Source organism: Neofelis nebulosa, chromosome 7 (genome assembly GCF_028018385.1).
Source record: "Neofelis nebulosa isolate mNeoNeb1 chromosome 7, mNeoNeb1.pri, whole genome shotgun sequence".
NCBI classification, from domain to species: Eukaryota; Metazoa; Chordata; class Mammalia; order Carnivora; family Felidae; genus Neofelis; species Neofelis nebulosa.
In genome coordinates, this window is record NC_080788.1 from 74,770,331 (window position 1) to 74,793,296 (window position 22,966).

The 22,966-nt window shown below is 53.3% G+C and overlaps 1 protein-coding gene across 1 annotated transcript; it reads right to left on the minus strand.

The window, feature by feature from the left end:
* Positions 1-215: 215 nt before the first annotated feature.
* On the minus strand, positions 216-22,760 carry LOC131516956 (myosin-7). The gene is made up of 40 exons (XM_058738536.1): positions 22,687-22,760; positions 21,242-21,295; positions 20,568-20,776; positions 20,131-20,274; positions 19,682-19,838; positions 19,474-19,501; positions 18,759-18,867; positions 18,583-18,675; positions 18,416-18,479; positions 17,993-18,091; positions 17,655-17,758; positions 16,869-17,007; positions 16,648-16,766; positions 16,385-16,534; positions 15,949-16,119; positions 15,057-15,366; positions 14,707-14,774; positions 14,265-14,352; positions 13,241-13,358; positions 12,990-13,113; positions 12,588-12,724; positions 12,091-12,346; positions 11,227-11,469; positions 10,901-11,077; positions 9,743-9,888; positions 8,540-8,630; positions 7,448-7,837; positions 7,107-7,233; positions 6,801-6,919; positions 5,677-5,873; positions 4,909-5,092; positions 4,563-4,728; positions 4,302-4,426; positions 3,400-3,708; positions 2,975-3,178; positions 2,727-2,852; positions 2,248-2,523; positions 1,207-1,302; positions 949-1,083; positions 216-352 (listed from the first exon to the last, which is right to left on the minus strand). Exons 3-40 carry the CDS (start codon positions 20,766-20,768, stop codon positions 335-337), a joined length of 5,808 nt encoding a protein of 1,935 aa, XP_058594519.1. The 5' UTR covers positions 20,769-20,776; positions 21,242-21,295; positions 22,687-22,760; the 3' UTR covers positions 216-334.
* Positions 22,761-22,966: the final 206 nt, after the last annotated feature.

The window sequence follows — 22,966 nt, forward strand, 5'->3', positions numbered from 1 at the left end:
GAGGAGAGGTGTCACCTGCTGAGAAGGAGGTGAAGGGGAGCGTCTGGGTCAGTCCTGCACCAAGGATGCTCAGAGACTCACAGCTTTCCAGGAAGGCCTCCTTGGGCTGTGTATAAAGCCGCCCCTTCTCTCCTGGATTCCCATCCCCTATCCCCCTGACCCCGTTCATGTCCCCATGGCTGGCAGGCTTTGAAGAAGAGTCTGAAGGCAGGGTATTGGCTTCAAAGAAAATAGCTTTATTCTGGTTCATCCAAAGGGGTTGCTATATAGACTCTGGAACTGGAAGCTTCGTCAGCACCCTCGGGACTGGGCAGATCAAGAAGATGTGGCAAAGCTATTCCTCATTCAAGCCCTTGTGAAAGGAAACAAAGTCCAAATTAGCTATGGGGAGGTGGGGTTTGGGCAGGGATGGGCACAGAAAACAAAGGGGAGACGGGGCACTTGATGGGGTGGAGGACTGCTCTGGGCCTGAGGGAGGCCCCCATGTGAGGGATGTGTCCTAAGGGCTGGTGTGGAGGAGCGAGGGCTGGAGGGCAGTGCTCTGAGGTCAGCCAGAGGGAATAAGCCTGGGCAAGGACAAAGGAGTCCTCTGGGATGTCCATTTTAGGACTGAGTTACAAGGCTGTAGGCCTAAACTAGGTGGAAAACAAGAGGAGGCCAGCAGTTGAATTGAGACATAGACACAGTGGATATATACAAATTGGCACCTACTAGGGTTGCTGAACACCTTAGGGCTGGGATTCACAAAAACATTGAAAGTTGGAGTTGGAAGAATCTTAGAAATCACAGAGGATGGCATTACCTCACCCTCTGTGGCTTCACGGTTCAGTTGTGGGGAATGAATGAAAAGGAAGCATCCCTGATGTGAGGGGGCTCTGTCTGGGGGACGCTGATGTTGGCAGGTGTGCTGACATGCGGTGACTAGTGGGGCCCAGAGGAGGGACCCACCTTGGTGCCGATGTCGCGGCTCTTGGCCCGCAGCTTGTTGACCTGGGACTCGGCGATGTCCGCCCGCTCCTCTGCTTCATCCAGCTCGTGCTGCACCTTGCGGAACTTGGACAGGTTGGTGTTGGCCTGTTCCTCCTGCAGGGGGGTTTGGAGGGGGGGAGGATGAGGTGAGGGGAGGCCAGAGATTCTTTCAGCCTCCCAGCCTGGAGGACTGGCTCAGCAATGTTCCTCCCTCAGGCTCCCAGAAGAGCTACTCACCGCCTCCTCGGCCTGGCGCTTGTAGGCCTTGACCTTCAGCTGCAACTTGTCCACCAGGTCCTGTAGCCTCAGGAGGTTCTTCCTGTCCTCCTCCGTCTGGGGGTCAGGGGGCAGGGTTAGGAGTGAGGAGGGCACACTCATTGGAGGCAGCGCACCCCTCCCCCGCCATGGTCGTTACCCTGAATGTAACATCCTCACCCGATTCTACGTTCTAATCCCCAACAAACACTTGCACCCTCCTTATAATTTTTATGGTAAAAAATTATTTAATTTAATAATTAAATTTAAAAAGTAACTAATTAAATTAAAATATTAAATAATTAAATTAAATTAAATTATTTTTAAAATAATTTTTTTACCATAAAAATTATAATTTTTTAATGGTTGTGCCAGGAGAGAGTCTAGGGAGCTGCTGGGACTCCTGAAATTGTGCACAAGCTCATGTGTATGCACTGTTCTGAGGAGCAGGCCCTTAGGGGTCCTGGGGCCCCATGGAGAAAAACTCTCCTGCTCTAGAACCCAGCATGACGTGTGTATAGAGAGATGGTAACTTTTTGGATTAGAGCAAAAACAAAATCTAATTAGGAGTCTGATTCTAGAAAACATAATGGAAAGCTAAAGTCTATATCTCTATAGGTAAACAAAAAATTCTGAGGTTTGTTCAATGACTTTGGTGTATTTTTCGTGTATTTTGGTGGTCATGGCACCCAACCAGAATTTGGCAACATATTTGCTTTCTGGTAATCTGCATTGGGTGAGCTCTGTCTGGAGCTCTCAGTGTTGTCCCCAGGGGACAGGTGGAGGGTGAAGGTTGGAGGTAGAGCTCCTAGGCCAGGGGGCTCAGAGGCTGAACTCTAGCCAGGGGACAGTTCGGGTAGAAGACAGCTAGGCAGGGTGGAAATGGGGCAGCCAGGGGCTGCATTCCCACTGCTTGTCCTGGAGGAGGCTACGAGAGAGCACTTCATCCCTCGTGGTGGTGTCTCCCTGGCTTCAGGTCACGGTGCAGAGGGTCCAGCTGCAGAGCAGCCCCCACGCCCGCACCTGGTAGGTCAGCTCCTTGATGCGACGCTCACTCTTCCTCATGCCCTTGACCGACTCCGCGTTGCGCTTCTGCTCGGCCTCCAGCTCATTCTCCAGCTCCCGCACCCGGGCCTCCAGCTTCTGCAGCTGCTTCTTGCCGCCCTTGAGGGCGATCTGCTCGGCCTCATCCAGCCTGTGCTGCAGGTCCTTGATGGTCTGCTCCATGTTCTTCTTCATGCGCTCCAGGTGGGCGCTGGTGTCCTGCTCCTTCTTCAGCTCCTCTGCCATCATGGCAGCCTGGGGACGGGAGACACATGTAAAAGAACAGAGGCCCGGGGCCTCTTGTCCCTTGAGGATCACCTTTTTCCCATCGTGGCGTTTGTTTCCCGAGGCCCTCAGACTCACGCAGCTACAGAGTCAACTTGCCACGGCACAGTGGCCTGGCCTGGACCCAGGGCCCCATGTCTTTAGCGGGGGCAGGAAGGGGAGCAGTCACTCACATCTGTGATGGCCTTCTTGGCCTTCTCCTCGGCGTTCCTGCACTCCTGCACGGCCTCCTCCACTTCAGTCTGAAGCTGGGACAGGTCTGCATCCATCTTCTTCTTCTGGTTGATGAGGCTGGTGTTCTGAGGACCAAGGTGGGCAGAGCATGAAAAGTACTGAGCATTCATGGGTGGCTTCCAAACCTCACATGCTGAGTCCGGCCAGCCCGTGCTTCCCTCCAGGAATGCCCAGGGGAGTTGCTCACCTGGGAGTGCAGCAGCTGCACCCGCTCGCTGGTCTCGATCAGCTCCTGCTCCGCCAGCTTCCGAGACCGCTCCGTCTGCTCCACCACAGCCCGCAGCTCCTCCAGCTCAGCCTGCAGCAGGTTGTTACGCCGCTCCACGATGGCGATGTTCTCCTTCAGGTCGTCGTTGGCACGGACCGCATCGTCCAGCTGGATCTGGGTGTCCTGCAGATCAGGAGGGTGGGCATGAGAGAGTGGCTGGCCTCTGGGCCCATCGGAAGGCTGTTACACTAGGATGGATGCCGGTGCGGAGCCCAATATGGTGGGTCAGGAGGGCCTGTGAGATGTCTCTGCAGTGGCCAGGGGACATCACCACCAACTTGGCCACATGGAGGCCAGTCTGTCTCTGAGTAAGGTGACTTCCTGTGTCAGGAGTCTCCATGTACCTTCAGCAAGCTCTGGAGACCCTTGACTTGCTTCTGAGCCTCAGCGGCCATGCGATTGGCGTGGCTCAGCTGGATCTCCATCTCATTGAGGTCGCCCTCCATCTTCTTCTTCACCCGCAGGGCCTCGTTGCGGCTGCGTGTCTCTGCATCCAGGGAGGTCTGCAGCGAGTCCACCACCCGCAGGTGGTTCCGCTTGGCCTGCTCCATCTCCTCGTCCTTCTCTGCCAGCTTCCTCTCGATCTCTGCCTTGATCTGGTTGAACTCCAGCTGGGCCCGGAGGATCTTGCCCTCCTCATGCTCCAGGGAGGCCTGGAAGAAGGTGGGGAGAGAGGGTCCAAGGCAGACAGTCAGGGCACAGGGCCATAGGCAGGGGTCTGTCCATAAATCATGGATAAAAAGTGAGTTCAAGAGTGGTATTAAGTGGTTAAGTCAAAGAAGCAGAAGGAGGGAGAAGAAAAGTGAATTTAAAAGAAAAAAAAACAGGCCTAAGAGAAGGTGATTCAGACCCTCACAGAGGAGAGCGAGCTGTGAAGACAAAGAGGAAAATGAAAGGAAAGGTGTTGCCAAGGAAACCGACAGCAATCAGGCTCAGAATGTAAAAAAATGCTGAAGTGGAAGGCAGAGGTGGAAAGGAGAGGGGAGTGGAAATGGGAAATCTTATCTAAGATGTAATGGGTAAAATGTTTGTGTGAAGGAACAGAGTGACCTGTCCATTCACTCATTCATTCATTCATTCATTCCACAATGTTTGTTGAGTGGCTGTTATGTACCAGGCACTGTTCTAGGCTCTAAGGATGGAACAGTGAACAAAACAGACAACAGGGAGATGAGAACAGGGACCACAGCCTAGGGCTCGGCTCCGCCCCGCCCCCAACCCCGCGCCACCTGGCACACACACACACCTCAGCCTCTTCCAGGGCTGACTGCAGCTCTAGCTTCTCAGCTTCCAGCTGCTTGCGGACTTTCTCCAGCTCATGGATGGTTTTTCCACTGGAACCCAGCTGCTCAGTGAGGTCGGAGATCTCCTCTGTGGAAGCAACGGGGCCACTCAGCTGGGGGCTGCTGTGGTCCAAAATGTGGAGCACACATCTTGGAGCCCCTGGGTGGCACCACATGTGGACACTACCCCCCGCCCCTCCGTGGTCTCTCAGGCCTCAGCGCACCCTGAAGGTTCTTGTTCTCCCGCTTGAAGGTCTCCAGGTGCTCCAGGGACTCCTCGTAGGCATTCTTGAGCTTGAAGAGCTCTGTGCTGAGGGAGCGCGCCTCCTTCTGCGAGGACTCCAGCTCTGACTGCGACTCCTCATACTTCTGCTTCCACTCGGCCAGGATCTGCGGGGACCTGGCTCACTGCGTGGCCCCCAGCCCCGCCCCAGCCCCGCTCCAGGGCCTGCCCAGGTCCCTGGGCTGGGCTCAGCCTCCTCCCCTGCCCTCAAAGAGGAGGTCCCAGTCTTCACGGTGACGTTGGCCTCCCTGCTCCGTCCCTGGCTGCGGCCCCCAGCTCGGGCCCACCTTGTCGAAATTCCTCTGCTTCTTGTCCAGGGCTGCGGCGGCTGCATTGGAGCGCTCCACATCCACCATCAGGTCCTCGATCTCATTCTGCAGCCGGTGCTTGGTCTTCTCCAGGGATGAGCACTTGGCGTTGACGGCCTCCACGGCCTCCTCGGCATCCTGCAGCCGCTGGGCCAGCTTCTTCCTGCCCGGGGCAGTGGGGGTGTGGCAGATGGGAGAGGGTGGGGAAGATGGAGGGTATAGATTTGGACAAGGGGAAACAACGTGAGTGTTCTAGAAAACAATCCTTGAAAATTCAGAAGCATTGTTGGAAAAGCTGAGGACAGGCCCCAGGGGGCTGAGAGCCGGGCAGGCAGAGGGTCTTCGTGGCAGGTTGTGAAGACCCACAGAACCCAAGAGGGCCTTCCAGGTGGTCTCCCCTGACCCTGGGCCAGCCTGTATGCTGCAGACATGGAGGACGTATGGGCTACTACAACACCGCCCCCTCCCCCCGCATCCCTCATCCCACCACAGCACCCTGCCCCAGGTGGGAGCACTCTGCCCTCAGACAAACCTTTTGTTCGTCTTATATTCGGATGAGAAACATAACGCGAGCAAAAAGCTTCCCTGAGAGGAGAAAGAAGTGGGGGGCCCCCAGACAGAGTTCTCCTGTGTTGTCAAAACCTGGCCAAACGTCTATCCCAAGGTGCAGAATCTTCCCAGGTCTGGGCAGGGTTGTGTCCTGCCTGCAGAGAGGCCTCAGTGAGAGGCAGGCCACCCGGGACTCACTTGGCTTCTTCAAGCTCCTCTGTCCTCTGGATGGCATCTGTCTCATACTTGGTCCTCCACTGGGCCACCTCCGAGTTGGCCTTGGACAGGACGCGCTGCAACTCAGCCTTGGCCTCCGTCTCCTCCTCGTACTGCTCCCGCAGCAGGTCACAGTCGTGTCGGGCTGACTGCAGTGCGTGGGCCAGGGCGTTCTTCGCCTGGGGAGGGGTGGGAACCGGAAGGTGGGCTCAGCTTTCTCCAAAGTACAACCCCAGACAGCGCCCACATGCTCACCCTAGTTTCTCCATCCTCCCGGGACCTCACCTATTTCTAATTCCCTCGTGGACCCGGAAAAGTCTACTGAGGACTAATAACAAAGCGTGTCCATATAGTATTGTACAGTTCACACAATGTGTCATGCCCACCACTCCTTGCTCTTCACTGCAGCAGGCATTATTGACCTCGTCCTCATTTACGGGGGCTCAGAGAGGTTAGGTGGTTCCCCCAAGATTACCAAGCTCTAAGGGACAGGTTACGATGGAAGTCCTGGCCTTTTTAAAAAAGTCATATTCTCCTCCACCCCTTTTCTTTAAATTTTTAAAAAATGTTTATTTTTGAGAGAGAGAGACAGAGCTGGAGAGGGGCAGAGAGAGAGGGAGACACAGAATCTGAAGTAGGTTCTAGGCTCTGAGCTGTCAGCACAGAGACTGACATGGGGCTCAAACCCACAAACCACAAGGTTGTGACCTGAGCTGAAGTCAGGCACTTAACCAACTGAGCCACCCAGGTGCCCCTAGTTTCTTTCTCTAGTTTTCAGATTGCCCTCCTAATCCCAAGACCTATTTGTACTGTTCCTTCACCCCATACTTGTGCCCAGCCAAGACAATCATTCCTCCCTAGTTTATTTCCTCTTCTCTGCCTCACTTTCCCCAACCCAGGCATCCTTATCCCATGCCCCTCTTTCTCCAGAGATGGCAACAGAAAGGCAGAGGGCCTCAGCCTGGGCAATAGATTTAGGAAGCATGTGGTAGGCTCTGGGCTATTATTCCTTTTGGAAAATGGGAGAACAATGAAAAACAGCAAGCCTCATTCTTGGGACCTGCTTGCTCCCTGCCTGGACCTAGTGGCCTGAGTCTCGGCCTCACCTTAACTTCCTCCTCCAGCTGCCTCTTGAGGTCCTCCAGCTGCTGGGTGTAGGTGAGCTTGCCTCGGGTCAGCTGGGAGATCAGTGCCTCCTTCTCATCCAGCTGCCGGGACAGCTCACCTGGAGAAGAACCCAGGCACACTCAACTCCGGAAGGTCAGTCACCTCTCTCCCCAACCCTTCCCTTAACTGTTAGGCCCCACTCTTTGGAGATGTGTGTGTGTGTGTGTGTGTGTGTGTGTACACGTATGTGAGTGTCTCCCTAAGGCTGGGTGGCTTAGAAATGGGGGAGGTGGAGGGGGGCTCACCATTCTCGGTCTGTAGCTTGGCCCGCTGGCTGGTGAGGTCGTTGACAGAACGCTGGGTCTCCTCGGCCTTGCTTCGGTGCTCATTCATCTGGTCTTCCAGGGTCCGGCACATCTTCTCCAGGTTAGCCTGAGGGAGGAAGGGGAGTGGATACGGTGGATGAAGGGTTGTAAGGGGTGCATGTACAGAAGTGAAGAGGAGAGGCATAGTGGGGAGAGGATGGGAGAACAGGGTGGAAGAAGAGAGGTGGGAAACTGGACCATCAGAGAAGAGAGAAGACATGCACAGAAAGTGAAGGTGGGTGGAGGGAATTGGGTGCAAGGAGGGTGAGCGGGCAGCCCACCTTGGCCTTGATGATCTGCTCCATGTTGGAGGTGACATCATCCAGCTCCAGCTTGAACTCACTCTTCTCCTTCTCCAGCTTCTGCTTCACACGCTGCAGGTTGTCGATCTGCTCGCCCAGCTCGGCCACGCTGTCGGCGTGCTTCTTGCGCAGGGCCGCCGCCGTGGCCTCGTGCTGCAGCGTGGCCTCCTCCAGGTCCCGCCTCATCTTCTGGAACTCGGCCTCGCGCTTCTTGTTCATCTCGATCTGCACGGACGTGGCCCCGCCGGCCTCTTCCAGCCGCTCGCTGATCTCCTCCAGCTCCCGGGACAGGTCTGAGCGCAGCTTCTCCACCTTGGCCCTGGCGGTGCGCTCGGCCTCCAGCTCCTCCTCCAGCTCCTCGATGCGAGCCTGGGCCGGGACACAGAAAGCTCAGACCCACCGCCTGCAGACCCCACCCCAGGGCTCCAGAACATTCCTGGCCTGTCTGGAATAGCAAGTCAGTTCAGTTCTATCAGCAGAGAAGTGGAAATAAAAGATTTAGGGAAGATGTTTTGGCTGCTGAGCTAGCCCTCCTTCAGTCCCGAACATTATACATTGTCTGTTGGAAGGACAGGGGGTTGAAGCTCACACTTTAAGAGGGACAAAGAGACTTATGTTCTAGGGATATTTTAAGCAGTTTAGGAGCAAAACTATCAAAAGTTTAGAATGAGAGAGCCATGTTTATCTAAAGACCTCACATGGTGTCTTCTCTAGGGTAAGAATACAAGTCAAAGATTGTCAGGGCTAAAGGGACCTTAAAAGCCATTGGTAACAGGGGAGACACACAGACTCAGAGATCTGGAGTGGGCTCCCCGCGGTCACCAGCTAAGCCAGTGTTGAGACAGGAAGCCAGGATTTCTGCCTCCTACACCTGTGACCTTTTCAAGGTCTCTTCCTATGTCATCCCAGCCCCTCCAAGGGGTGCTTCATGGGTGTGCTGGTGTAGCTCAGCATCTCCCCTCATGGACACATAGCAAGTGCCTGTAATGCTGGGGAGGACATCCTGGAGGAGGGGGTCGAGGAGGCTGACAGCCAGCCCAGTGACTCCAGCCTAGGCCTCCCACACCTCACCTGAAGCTCTTTGAGCTTCTTCTGCAACTGGCTGCCGAGGGCCTGCTCATCCTCAATCCTGGCATTGAGGGCATTCAGTTCAAAGTCCTTCCTGTAGAGAAGTGGGGAGGGTAAGGTGAGGAAGGTTGGTTGGGCACCTGGAGGGCCCACCAGTGGTTGGAAATGGTAATACAAAAAATGAAGAGCAGGATTTCACTAGAAAAATAGCGTCTGGGGCTGATGTAGAGTCCCTGAAAATGTAACACATGCTGAAGGGCTGAAGTCCAAGAAGAAATGTAATTGGCAGAGCATCGCAGGTGGAGTGACAAGACCTGGGCTCTGTGGGACTTCCTCTCTGTGGTTCTATAGAATGAGGCATTGGATGAGATGGTTTCAAAGGCCCCTTTTTGCTCTGATGGCCTTTAATTCTGTTACTGTTACTTTAGACCCTTTGGTTAACCTTTCTGAACCTTCATTTATGCTTTGGTAAAGTGGGCCTCAAAATACCATTATTAGAATGTGGTTTGAGGGTCCATGGGATGATATAGTCATTAGTTCATTCAACAAATGCTGTGTCTGGAGAAGTGTAAAGATTCCTGAACAGAAGCAAGCCCAATGAGGATATAATCATGATAACTCTCAGAGCCTTTCAAAATCCTGACCCTAAAGCACCATAAGATCCTTGATTGTCCAAATACATCCTGCAGGTTCAGTTTCCCAAGTGTGGAAAGTGGATCTATACAATGTTGGTAGAATTTGCAATAAGGATTGGATCCACAAGTTCATAGGACCCTGCACTGCTCAAGTGTGGCAGCTGACCCGCTTCTCTGTGGTCCTCCAGGTTCTCTGTGAAGGACCTGAAAAGCCTTTCCTGAGAGGCTTTTGTGTGGAACCTTCCTCAGTGTTAAGCAACTGGTCTCCAAAGAGACTTGTGTGAAAAAGGAGGTGAGCTGTTATTTTCCATCTCTTCACTCCCCAACAGGAAGAAAAGGTTTGAGGGATCCAAGTTCAAGTTTTTGCCAGGGAGGACTGCGGGGCCTGGCTACATGTGTCTGGGGGAGGAAGACCCTCTTCCTGGACGCCTCTGCCCACAGTTTTGTAGCCACTGATGGAGCCTGCGTGGGGTTCTGAGGGCGGGTGTCTTGGGGCAGCATGTACTGTCATGGGCAGAACAGTCCGCTGAGCTGAGGGGGAGGAAGGGCACCAGGGAGGGGAGCACGCTACTTTTTCAGCCGCTCGTCCAGCTGCTGCTTGTCGTTCTCCAGGTCCATGATGCTCTCCTGGGTCAGCTTCAGGTCGCCCTCCAGCTTCCGCTTTGCTCGCTCCAGGTCCATGCGTACCTTCTTCTCCTGCTCCAGGGACCCCTCCAGCTGGTGGAGAGAAGGACCAGTGTGCCCCGTAAGACCAATCGTCCTGATTTGGTGATTTGGAAGCTCAGTCACTCCAGGGTTAGGGAATCCTAAGAAATGTCCAGGACTCAGAAAAGCTTCCCCAGAGTGGGCGAGAGGACTGGGAGAGTGCCTGGTATAGAGGGATGCTCAGTAACCATTTGATAAATATTTAATGAATGGCTGTGTGCTGAAACCCCAAAGCTGCCTTCATTCATTCAGCTTCTGCAGACCTGTGCTAGGCACTTTAGACACAACCCTGAATAAATCCAAGTTCTACCTAAAGGCAGCTTTTGGTCTTAAGGCTGAGACAGATACTTCAGTAATGATAACATGGGGTGATAAGTGAGCCCATGGACATATGCACAGAGAACTATCTGCAAAACAATGATCACTAAGGACCAGATCCTGCCTAAAATATTAGAGGTCCAAAGATCTTCCTTGAGGAGTCTCACAAAATTCCCAAAGAAATTTATCACTTTTTGGGGCGCCTGGGTGGCGCAGTCGGTTAAGCGTCCGACTTCAGCCAGGTCACGATCTCGCGGTCCGTGAGTTCGAGCCCCGCGTCGGGCTCTGGGCTGATGGCTCGGAGCCTGGAGCCTCTTTCCGATTCTGTGTCTCCCTCTCTCTCTGCCCCTCCCCCGTTCATGCTCTGTCTCTCTCTGTCCCAAAAATAAATTAAAAACGTTGAAAAAAAATTTTTTTAATTTATCACTTTTTATGTGATATCTCTCTAATCCTATGGTTGAAGGTAGAGATATAAAGTCTTGACCCTAAATCGAGAAAAGGAAGCCCATCTCTACTGTTGATCATATCAGTAGGATGAAATGGATAACTCATAATTGATCACTCTTCCCCTTTGCTATTCCCCAGCTCCCTTTTAGAAAGTTATCAGGGGAGGGAATACTCTCCAATCCCATCCTTCTAAACACACACACACAAATACACATGGACATGGACATGGTATATCTAGGCCCTGTGACAATCTACTTACATCGTCCACCTGCTGCTCCAGCTTGACTTTGGCCTTCGTCAGGGTGTTGACCTTGTCCTCCTCGGCCTGAAGGTCATCTAGGGCTTGCTGGTGGGCCTCCTGCAGAGCCTTCTTTTCCTTGGTCAGCTTGGCGATGATCTCATCTAGCCCAGCCATTTCCTCTGTCAGGTTCTTCACCTGCCAACCAAGACCCCCATCCCCTTTAGGGTCACAGGTCACCAGCCTGGAGATGTCTATGGGGATGTCCAATGCCAAGGACCAGGACCACCTTGTGGTTTGGGAATCCTGAGGAGACCTGGGCTGGAGCCAGAAGGAGCTGCCCTCACCTTGTTCTCTGTTGCATGCTTCTCCTTCTCCACCTTGGCCAGCGTTAGCTCCAGGTCATCAATGTCCCTTTTGAGCTCAGAGCACTCATCTTCCAGCTTGCGCTTCTTGGCAGTGAGCTCTGCATTCATCTCCTCCTCGTCCTCCAGCCTCTCTGTCATCTCCTTCACCTTGGCCTCCAGCTGGATCTTGTTCTTGATCAGCTGGTCACAGCGTTCCTCTGCATCAGCCAGGTTGTCTTGTTCCTGAGGACAAGGCATAGAGGGGAGGCTGATCAGTGGGTGGGGTGGTTGCCCTAACAGATGCAGGGAGGGAGAGGCTCAGCCCTCACTGTAGGAGGGCAGCTCCAGGATATCCCAGCTGAGAGAAACCTCAGAAGAATGAGGTAGGGAAGAATTTCAGGACAATATGATGGGAACATTGGGGGATGGAAGTAGAGAGGAAGGGAATCAGAAGTCTCTTTAGTTGGCCTTCTTCCTCTGGTCTACTCCACTGAAGGGAAGACACTACATTTGCAGATGCCAGCACTTCACATATTTACAACCTAGTGAGATGGGCAGCTTTATCCCCCATCCAGAGATGAGGTCATTGAGACTCAAAGATAACATGTGGTTTTCTCAGGGTCACAAAATTATTAAGCTGTGGATCCAGGCTGAATCCAGGTGGAAAGTCTGTTTTTAAAAGGTAGTTCTTTTCCCCTTCCCATTCATTCTCTGGAGGGACCTCCTTGGAGGTGTTTGAAGTATTGACCCTAGAATCCTGTGCCTATGAGAGGAGAAGGTGAGCCCCAGGCAGGCAAGTACAGGGTGTGTGGGAGATGTTGGCTGAGCAGGGCAGGCAAGCTAGCAAAGGCCCAGGAGCCTCACCGCCTGCACTTGGAGCTGGAGGTCATTCTTCTCCTGCAGCAGGGACACCATCTTCTCCTCCAGTTCCTTGCGGCGAGCCTCTGACTTCTCCAGCGCCTCTTTGATGCGTGCAAACTCCTCCTTCATGGTGGCCATCTCCTTCTCTGTCTCTGCGCTCTTCAGCAGTGGCTTGATCTTGAAGTAGAGCTTCATCCAGGGCCAGTTCTTGACCCCCATGAAGGCCCGAATGTTCCACTGGATTATCAGCAGGGAGTCTCTGCAGGGGCCCAACAAGGGGTGGTGAGAGAGTCCCCTCTCTCCTTCCTGACCTAAGGCCCTGACTCCTAAGTAATGGCCCTTCCTTCCTCTATGCCGCTCTGGCCGTGAAGCACACCCTGGGTCTGTAGGAGCCCCTCCTGCTGGTCTGCTTGCTTGAAATTTCAGTGAGCTTTCTCCTGACACTGCCCCTGAACCAGCCTGGCCTTAGATGGTCAGGAGCCTCCTTCTGAAGCTCTCACCTGCGTTCCAGCAGCTTCTTGTACTCCATTCTGGAGAGCACACCGCGGGACTGGGCCTGGATGCGGGTGATGATGCGGCTCAGCCTCTCGTCACGCATCTCCTCCAGCAGCCCCAGTAGCCCAGCCTTGAAGAACACCTGTGGGCGAGGGGTGGATGGGCCAGGAGGGGAAAGAAGAGAGGGTTATTTTAAGGAGGGTGACACCCTAGGAAAGAACTGGAGGGAAGAGGTCAATGGCAGCTAGAGCTGGGATGGGGGTGGTGCTGGAGGGTTCACAGGGAAGGAAGCATGCCATTCAGAGATGGTCCTAAGATGATTGGTCAAAGGGAAGGAGGTACGAGGTGAGAAGCCAAAGGACGAGAGAAGTCTTTCTGTAACCAGCTTGTCTCCTCCCTTCCCTTACCTTGGTATGGCCGAACTTGTACTGATTGTGGTCAATGTCTAGGGAGCCCAGCAGCTTCTCTGCCCCTTTCCTGCTGTCAATGAATTGGCCCTCGGGGATGGCCGCTGGATTCAGGATGCGATACCTGGAGAAGGAGGTGCCCAGAGTCACCCATGTTCTGTGCTGACCTGCTCTGCCCACAGTATTCAGGGCCACCTGTGGACTGCCCAGGCTCCCCCTGTTTCCTGAGCTCTGGGAGACCCTGTACCCACCTCTGCCTGAAGTCCCCGTAGAGGATGCGGTTGGGGAAGCCCTTCCTGCAGATGCGGATGCCCTCCAGCACACCGTTACAGCGTAGCTGGTGCATGACCAGGGGGTTGTCTATCACTCCTGCAGCAGGAGATGGGGGGAGGAAGGTGTAGGGAGAGTACTGGACCAAGCCAAAAGTTCTGGGCTCTGATCCTCGCTCTGTCACTCACTAGTCCATAACCTTAGCAAGTCATTTAATAATGGAAAGTGGTCCTGTTTTTTTTTTTTTTCATTTTGTTCGTAGCTATACTCTTTTTTTTTATTAACAAAATTTTTTTTAATGTTTTGTTTATTTTTGAGAGAGAGAGAGAAAGACAGAGTGTAAGCAGGAGAGGGGCAGAGAGAGAGGGAGACACAGAATCTGAAGCAGGCTTCAGGCTCTGAGCTGTCAGCACAGAGCCTGATGTGGGGCTCCAACTCACAGACCGCAAGATCATGACCTGAGCCGAAGCCAGATGCTTAGCTGACTGCTTAACCAGGCGCCCCTTCCTAGCTATACTCTTAAGGGTAACCAAAAGACTTTCACATTCTGTATTTTATATTGTGTTTATTATCATAGGTGGTAGCCAGGGCAAATATATCCCATTTTCTAGAGAAGAAATTAATCCCAGAGGAGTTAAACCCAGAGAGTTTAAGGGACTTCACCAAGGTCACTAAGCTGACCAGAGCAGAGTTAGCCAAGCCTTGAATCCAGGCCCCTGAGACTCCAACTCCTAATCAGTCAAAAAAGGGTAAACAATCTCTAAATGTCTCACTGGGGGGCTGCATGACATGAGGCGATGCCCATTTAAGTGCATTACATGGCCCCCGAATCACACTGCAAATGCAAGGAAATGGGGGTGGGTGGGAGTAGTCTACTATCTCATAGGGGATGGGAGGAGAATGTCATTTGGAAACCACCATTGTGGGGGATTAGGAGATGGCTTAGGAGGCCCTGTCCCCGGGGCCTGGGGCATGTGGCCAGGAGTGGCAAGTTCTGGGGCTCACCTGGAGACTTTGTCTCATTGGGAATGATGCAACGCACGAAGTGGGGATGTGTAGAGCGCAAGTTGGTCATCAGCTTGTTCAGATTTTCCTGTGGCCCAAAGTGCAGGAGGGAAAAGTAATGCAGGTGAAGGAGAGGGATGTAGGGAAGGGAGAGGAGAGGAGGGAAGGGAAAGAAAGATGGAGAGAATGAAGAAATGTTGGGGAGGACATGGAGGAGGGGACAGCCTGAGACCAGAGGGAAAGGGAGATATTGAGATGGGAGAAGAGGAGAGGAGAGGGCAGCCCACAAAGGGGGAGAGAATGGAAAGAAAGAAAGACAAAGAAGAAAAGGGGTCACAAGGGAAGGAGGAGACAGGGGAGTCAGGGATGGAAAGGCGGGTAGGAGCAGGGCTGGTGGGTGCTGGGGAGCCTAGCTGGGTGGGGGCTGGGCTCACAGACTCACCCTGTGCAGAGCTGACACAGTCTGAAAGGATGAGCCTTTCTTGGCTTTGCCTTTGCCTTTCTCAACAGCTGTGGAAGGAGAGTCAAGGAAAGGGGCCTGAGTGCATGTGGGAGGCCAGAGTTGGGGGGTGGACAATCACAGGCTCTCTTTATGTCTTTGCAGGCATTTGGCCACCAGGTGAGGGTCTTCACTATGGGGGCCTCTGCCTCTCCACCCCCATTCTATCTCACTGATCCTGTACCCCTTGGGGGCAAACCTGACACAAAAGTGGTGGAATGTGCAATGAACCTGTCTCAGAACCAGGTCAGAAACGCTGCTTTATAGTCCCCAGAGCCCCAGTCTCTACTTACGTGCATCAGCACCCGCATAGTTGGCAAACAGGTTACTGAGCATCTTGAGGGAGGACTTCTGGTACAAGGCCACCACCGTCTCGTTGAGTGGGTCTTTGTTCTTCTGCAGCCAGCCCAGGATGTTGTAGTCCACGGTGCCGGCGTAATGGATCAGGGAGAAGTGGGCTTCTGGCTTCCCTTTAATGTTGCGTGGCTTCTGGAAGTTGTTGGACTTGCCCAGGTGGTTGTCATACAGCTTGGCCTTGAAGGTCATATCAGTGGCCTTGGGGAACATGCATTCCTCCTCCAGGATGGACATGATGCCCATGGGCTGAGGGTCGAGGGGAAAACATCGTTGAGCATGCTTCATGCAGATGCAGATGGATCCTACTCTAAGGTCAGTATTTGTTTATGGTGATGCCTCTTTTGGGTGTTAAGGTATCAGGTTTAGCTTTCAGTACAGTTATTTACAAACTTGCACCTGTTTAAGCTTTCCCAAGGTGGAAGATTTTGTGTGATTTCAGAGGGACTTTTGTGAAAGTCTGGGAATGTGGATACTCTAGGTGCTTTACACACCACTGCATTGCCCAGATCCCTAAGATGTTGGGGTTGAAAACAGATACATTGTTTTTCCCTGACCCATGCTCAAACCAGGTTAAACCAGGGCTTTTAAACATACTGATATGAGAGGCTTTCCTGGAGCTGCCTGTCCTCCCTGTGTCCATTCTCAAGCCCCTGGGACCTCGGCTCTCCTGTGCCATCCTGTCCTGGGTGGTCAGGACAACACAGGACTCTGGAAACTAGGGCTTGGGATCGAGATCATGTTCCCCAGCAGAGAGAAGGGCTGCCATTTTGTCTGGGGCATTCATGTAGGGCGTGACTGGGTAGCTTAGGCAGCAGGTGGAGGCAGCACCTTCTCGATGAGGTCGATGCAGGCCTGCAGGTCCATGCCAAAGTCGATGAACTCCCACTCGATGCCTTCCTTCTTGTACTCCTCCTGCTCCAGCACGAACATGTGGTGGTTGAAGAACTGCTGCAGCTTCTCGTTGGTGAAGTTGATGCACAGCTGCTCAAAGCTGTTGAACTGCGGGGGGGCAGGGGTGGAGCGGGTCAGGCAGGCAGAGGTCTGAGAGGACAGTGGGGTCAGCCCAGGCCTATGCCCCAGCCCAGTTAGGAGTGTGGCCGGACCCCTCCTCTGTCAGGCCAGGGAGAGGGAGCCCCCACTGGAAGACAGGATGATGTGTTTATCACCGCTGAGCCCCACCGCCTTTCCCACTCCTGGCCATGATGGTCACAGGTGCGAATGAGTGAGTTACTGTTCCCCCCACACCCAGGCTCCCCCAACTCACATCGAAGATCTCGAAGCCGGCGATGTCCAGGACCCCTATGAAGTATTGGCGTGGCTGCTTGGTCTCCAGGGTGGCATTGATCCGTGTCACCATCCAGTTGAACATCTTCTCGTATACTGCCTTGGCCAGTGCCCCGGTGGCATATGCCACCTGGAAGGTAAGGGAGAGACCCAGATGAGCAGAGTTAGTGGGGACAGTGAATTCCAAAGCCCCCAGTGCAGCATTCCAGCACCCTCCCCATTTATCTCCTAAAGATGACCCACCTGCTGGACATTCTGCCCCTTGGTGACATATTCATTGCCCACTTTCACTCGAGGGTGGCACAGCCCCTTGAGCAGGTCAGCTGAGTTGAGCCCCATGAGGTAGGCAGATTTGTCAGCCTCTGAAAGGAGAGGGCAGGCAGCCAAGTTGGTAAAGGGTTGACTCCTCTACAGATGTGGCCCTCAGTGACTCCACAGCTGCCCTCCAGCATCCAGACTCCTACCTTCAGTGCCATCTGGCTCAGCCTGCTCCTCTCGCTGCTTCTGTTTGAACTTCATGTTTCCAAAGTGCATGATGGCACCCGTCAGCTTGTACATGGAGTTCTTCTCCTCTGAGGTGAAGCCCAGCACATCAAAGGCATTCTGTAGGCAAATCCCATATTGGTGGACCCCGGAATAGGAAGTATGGTACGTAAATGAGATCCTGCTTCAGTTGGAGACAGAGCTTCTTTCCTGAATCCTTGTGGCTTCTGATACTCCCATACCCGGTAGGAAACTCCAACACCAAGATGGGCAGTACAAGAGCAAGATGGTGTGCATACTGCCCCAGATCTGGCATCTGTGGTCACAACTGTCCTCTGGAGCTGCCCTGTTTACCCACTCATGATTTCTACTTTTGTCCTTCATCTGGGCCCTATACTTGCTTCCCTGCTGGAACCATTTATACCTATCTATGGTCTTCACCTAACAGCCTGCCCCAGCCCCATGGTGACTGCCATGACCTACCCCTCTTCCCTGGGTGATGCCTTGCTTCTTGTCTTGTCTGCTTCTCTGTCTCATGGTGTTCAGCCCTTTTTGCTTGAACATCAAATACTGGCCACCACTGTCTCATCACACCTATTTCCCAACACATAGTGGTCATAAGTCTTGTTCTGCCCCATGGGGAGGGCCATACCACTTTGAATAAGAGATAGACAGTGTCTCAGCTCTCCTACTGAGCCATTGAACTGGCCTCATTTACCCCTCACTGCCTGTCCCCTCACCTCTCAACCAGGTTCTCACACACTTACATCAGTGGCCATGAGCTCTTCAGCGTCATCAATGGAGGCCACTGTGGTCTCTCCTTGGGAGATGAATGCATAATCATAGGGGTTGTTGGTGATCAGCAGCATGTCTGGGAAGAAAAGATGTGGTTAGGATGAGGCACAACCCCCTGGCTCTCGCTGGGGCTGCCTACCACAGCACAGGACTTGCAGGAAAGCACATGACAAGGCTTAATGTGGTCCCACATCCCACAGAACTGAATCCAGCAGTGCCATAAACCCAGGGCATGCTAGCAAGCAGCCTCAAGCAGAGGGGACCAGGTTGCCATGGAGATAGTTGGTCTCGGTTGGTAGCTCTGACTCACCCAGCAGCTCGGGCTTTTTGTTAGACAGGATTTGGTAGAAAATGTGATAGTCTCTCTCCGCTTTCAACTGGAAAATAACTCTGGATTTTTCCAGAAGGTCTGTGAACAGTAATCGGAGAAAAAAGAGAAATGTTGGGATTTAAGTGCAAGGAAATAGAGGGAAATGAATGATAAGCATAGCAAGCAAAAGGCAGAGGGAAAGGGAGAGACAAAGAGAGAGGTTCCCATACAGACATGCAGAGAGAGAGGTGGAGAAATACCAGAGGGAGTCTCAGAGAGAGACAAATATATAGACCTAGAAACACAAAAGAGACAGAGACAGAAAGGCAGACAGACAGAGAGAGGAGAGAGACGGGTTGGGATCATGATGACTTAGAATGAGGGTGAGCTCAAGCTGAGTCCTAGCAGATTCATGGCACTCACAGGTCTCTATGTCTGCAGACGCCAACTTTCCGGTCGCCCCAAAATGGATTCGAATGAATTTCCCCTAGAGAGATGGAGGAGAGTGGTGACGAGTGGAGGCCAGGCTCATGTTTGACACCATCCCTTCACCAGCCCAAGTCCCAAACCCAAGGTCAGGGACCACTCACAAAGCGGGAGGAGTTGTCATTCCGGACTGTCTTGGCATTGCCAAAGGCCTCCAGGGCAGGATTGGCCTGGATGATCTGGTCCTCTAGAGTGCCCTGCAGAGGTCAGGAAGGATGGCTGGTGAGAGGTCTCCCCTTCCCTTTTTGCAGTGCAGGCCCGTGGAGGACAACAGGCCTACCTTCCCTGGGGTCTGCTCCTTCTTGCTGCGATCCCCAATGGCGGCAATAACAGCGAAGTACTGGATGACCCTCTTGGTGTTGACAGTCTTTCCTGCCCCAGATTCCCCACTGTCGGGAGAGGCAGGGGCTCATTAGGCAATGAACAGACATCGCTTGAGACAAACAGGCCTCAAGTCAGGAGAGAATGTCTGGTCCTACTTGACAGTGGGAGCCCTGAAGCAGGAGCTTCCGGGTAACGTGCATCCCAAGCACACAGCTGTACTCCGACACACATGGTGTCAGGGAGAGCACCAGGAAGGATGACAGGAAAATGCCGGGTTTTCTGGTCTTAGCTAGGCAAGGTCAACATGAGGCAATGGGCCTGGGCCATTTTGGAAAAGAATGGGGGGCGGTGGGCGTGGCAGAATGGGGAAAGATGAAAGAAAGTGTGGAGGGGAAGAAGATACGGTGACGGTGACTCTGGGCTTATGGATAAGAGAGCCATGAGTTGGAGGAGAGAGAGTGAAGGGAAGGAGAGAGGAAAACTACCACAGGAGTGGGAAGCAGAAAGGAAGCAGGGGAGCAAAGGCAAGGGTAAAGGTCACTGGAGAAAGAAGAGCTGGCATGAAGGTAGAGGGAAAAGAGAATGGCGGGTCCTTGATGGGATCTGGGGTCCCTGATGGGGGCTGGGGTCAGGGAGGTTCTGGAAGGGACCAGGGTAGGAGGTACACTCACGTGATCAGGATGGACTGGTTTTCTCTGTCTGTTGGAAGAAAGTGGGGAGGAAAAATCAGGAGCCACACAGGATGCTTTTGCCTGGCATCCACCCACCCTACCACCCCACCTCCCTGCCTCTCTCCAGGCATCTCCCAGTGGCCCAAACCAATAAGCCCATTCCCTCCCATGGGGTTCCCCAGAAAACCCTCCAGTCAAGGCCTGTCACCTGTCAGCATGTACTGATAGGCGTTGTCAGAGATGGAGAAGATGTGGGGCGGCGCCTCGCTCCTCTTCTTGCCCCGGTAGGCAGCCACCACCTCTGCATTGTATACCGGCAGCCACTTGTAGGGATTGACGGTGACACAGAAGAGGCCCGAGTAGGTCTAGGGTAGAAAAGGAGGGTTGAGTTTTTGGTGATGAAGAGGGGAGGATGGCAGATTTCAGAGTTAGAGAACCATTCCAGGAGGGGAAGAGGAGAAAGGAAAATCTATGAAAGCACTAAATCTGAGTAATCCCAGCCTGGGGGGGTCTTAGAACTGAACCAGGGAGGCAGGGGCCCAGATAGAGTGCTGTAATGGCTGCACACAAAGAACAGAAACCTGGGGTTCCAGGAGGCAGGCCTGTGCAGACCAGGAAGCTACTAGATTCAGAGGATGTCCTGGAGGGTGCACTCACGTAGATCATCCAAGAGGCATAGCGCTCCTTGAGGTTGTAGAGCACGGCAGGTTCGTGCAGGAAGGTCAGCATGGCCATGTCCTCGATCTTGTCAAACTTGGGTGGGTTCTGCTGCATCACCTGGTCCTCCTTCACGGTCACTGTCTGCAACAGTCCACATGCAGGCCGTACGGTCAGCCCTCCCTCCTCCCAGAAAGGAGTCAGGTGAGTTCTAGGACAGTGGTTTTCAAGAGAGAAGCACCGGTGATCATAGAGAAGACAGACGGGATGTTGGGAAGGAGAAGGGCTATTTGGCAGGTGTGGATCCCTGCCCAGAGGAAGGGGAAATCAGACTGTCCTCAGGTCTGCATGGGGTGGGTCCTGGTGGCAACCCTCTCTGTGTACCCCAGCTATGGGAGGAGTCCAGGAGGGCCACTCATACCAGCCCTGCTGCCCACCTTGCCATGCTCAGTCTCAGCAGTGACTTTGCCACCCTCTCGAGACACAATTTTGGCCTTGACGAACTCCTCTTTGTCATCAGGCACGAAGACATCCTTCTTGAGGTCAAAAGGTCGGGTCTGGGCTTCCAGCCGCTCCTTCTCTGACTTTCGCAGGAAGGGGGCGGCGGCCCCAAAGGCGGCCATCTCCGCATCCACCATGGCTGTGCCTGCAGTGGGTGGGAGCTGGAGAAGATGCTGGCAGCCCTCCTGTCCGCCCACCCTCCACTCCCTTCCCTGGGTTCTCTGTTTCAGTGGGAGCCCCAGAGCCTAGCACCGTACTCATGAGTCAGGGGGGTCACCGTGAGTCCCTGGTTCCCTGAGCTTATCCCTCAACCATGTAATAGCCTAGCAAACCTGTCAGGCAGAAAGGGAGGCTAACTTTTGTTCAGCTTGGGGCTCTCCTAGAGGAGGGAGGAGCGTTCTGGGCTTCTCATGGGAGCAAAAAGTTAACTCCATCCATCTCTTATCCTTGTCCCTCCTTGGCACCTCCTCTCTAGTCACAGGCAAGGAGCTCTTGGTTACCAAGACATACTCCCCAAGACAAGGCAGAAACAGAGTCCCATGCCTGGCTTTGGGGCTGTCATGGCCAATCTTCCCAGATTCCCCCACACTCCATCTTCCGCTTTCCTTACCTTAGTTTCTCGAATGTGTGTACTAGATGAAAGGGGCTCAAGCCTGTAGGGGACCTGGAAAGAGGGAAGGCTGTGTCAGGGCCAACTCCCTGCTGCTCTCTGGCTCTGCCCCTCAGCACCTGCCCCTCCCCTAGGTCTGAAAACAGGTGGGGAGTGGTGGCCAGCTTCTCTGGTCCTGTCCTCTGTCTGGCTTTCTAAACACTGTTGCCCTTTCTCCTGGGCAATAGTTCTGACAGTTTCCTGATGTCCATTCATCCTCCTCCCACCTGGAGATGGTCTTTCCCTTGCCTATACTCATCTAGTGAAACTTGCCTTCTTTGAGCCACCTGAGAAACAACTAATGCTCGCATATGTTCAGTCCTTTACAGTCTACAAAGCATTTTTATGCACACTCTCTTACTCAGTCTTCACCCTGTTCTACAGATGAAGAAAGCAAGGTTAAGAGGCTTTCTTGTCCAAGAACACACAACAACTATTTAGTGGTGGAGCCAGGCCTTTAGCCCATGTCTCATGACTAAATCTAGTTCTCTTCCATTCTGTTCCCATTTGATTGTCAGTCTTGGTAGACCCTCTCAGAGAGGAGACCCTTGTGGGCATCCTCTCATAGGCACACCCATCACACAGCCAAAAGCCTCCATATGTCCTCTGATGAACACATATGCCCGCTGCTCACACACATGCCTCATACAGACACGTTTCCTTCCTCTACCTTGGCACACACATCTCTCCCACTGTGCCATCATGCCTGGGCAACAGACACGCATGTTAAGTATTTGTCCAGTATAAATAAGCCCATATCACTGTACATTCTCAAGTATACAAACACTTGGGTCAGGCACACCACACGCCTGTGAGCTCCTTTTGCAGGGTGTACACATGCTGTAGCAGTCTCGACTTCTGAATGTGCACACAAGCACCTCCACGTGCATGGATATAGGTAGTCACTCATTACGGACACCGTAGAACTAGCTTTGAAGCATATGTACTTCCTAAGTAATTCTTCTCTGCCATCCTCTTCTCCCTCCCCTCAAATGGACCAGCTATCCTCAGGCATGATCATAAACATGTCTCCCACTTGACATTTTTGTATCTTAATTAGGCAGTAAGGTACATACCCTCCCTCACCATGCATTGAGACTGCATGCTTGTACACAAAACACGCACGCACACACACACACACACACATGCACGCACGCACACCTCTAATGCATAATGCATTCTGGTCCCATATGTTCATATATAGACATCCACACACACTCCCAACACATGAGCCCTCCCACTCCCAGGGCACCTACACTCATGTTTAGACCTGCACATGTGTGCTCAATGATCAGACCTGTACTCTGCATGAAGCCCTGCATGCAGCTTGCTGTTTCTAGAGGAGTCCCTTCCTGAAACTGGGGCCCCCTTATCCCAGAGGAAGGCCTCCTGCTTGGCGCTCCTACCTGAGAGCAGCAAGGAAAGACAGAGCACAGGGGAGAGCCGTGGAGCTTGACCTGGTCAGGGGCTGTATATATCAGGCAGCAGGCCCCCCCACCCCCACCTGCACCCAGTCCCTAGCCGGATTTAGAAAGGGCTGTTGTCACTAGAAGCATTTCCCCCAGGCTCCCCCCCTTTCCCCAAAGTGCTCTCCCCACCCCCACCCCCCCAGCTAGGAAACAATTGGAAGTGGTCGTCATTGTTATGGCATGGAGTGTACAGGGTCTGAGTTCCAGGGGGCGGGGA

What these genes read in the sequence shown, in the direction of transcription:
- LOC131516956 (XM_058738536.1), bottom strand. Translation starts at nt 20,768, where the DNA reads ATGGTGGATGCGGAGATGGCCGCCTTTGGGGCCGCCGCCCCCTTCCTG. An exon ending in AGAAGCTCAAAGAGCTTCAG is followed by an intron (nt 7,838 to 8,539) that starts GTGAGGTGTGGG and finishes GTCCCGGCCCAG; the next exon opens with GCTCGCATCGAGGAGCTGGA. An exon ending in AGCGCCAGGCCGAGGAGGCG is followed by an intron (nt 1,084 to 1,206) that starts GTGAGTAGCTCT and finishes ACCCCCCTGCAG; the next exon opens with GAGGAACAGGCCAACACCAA.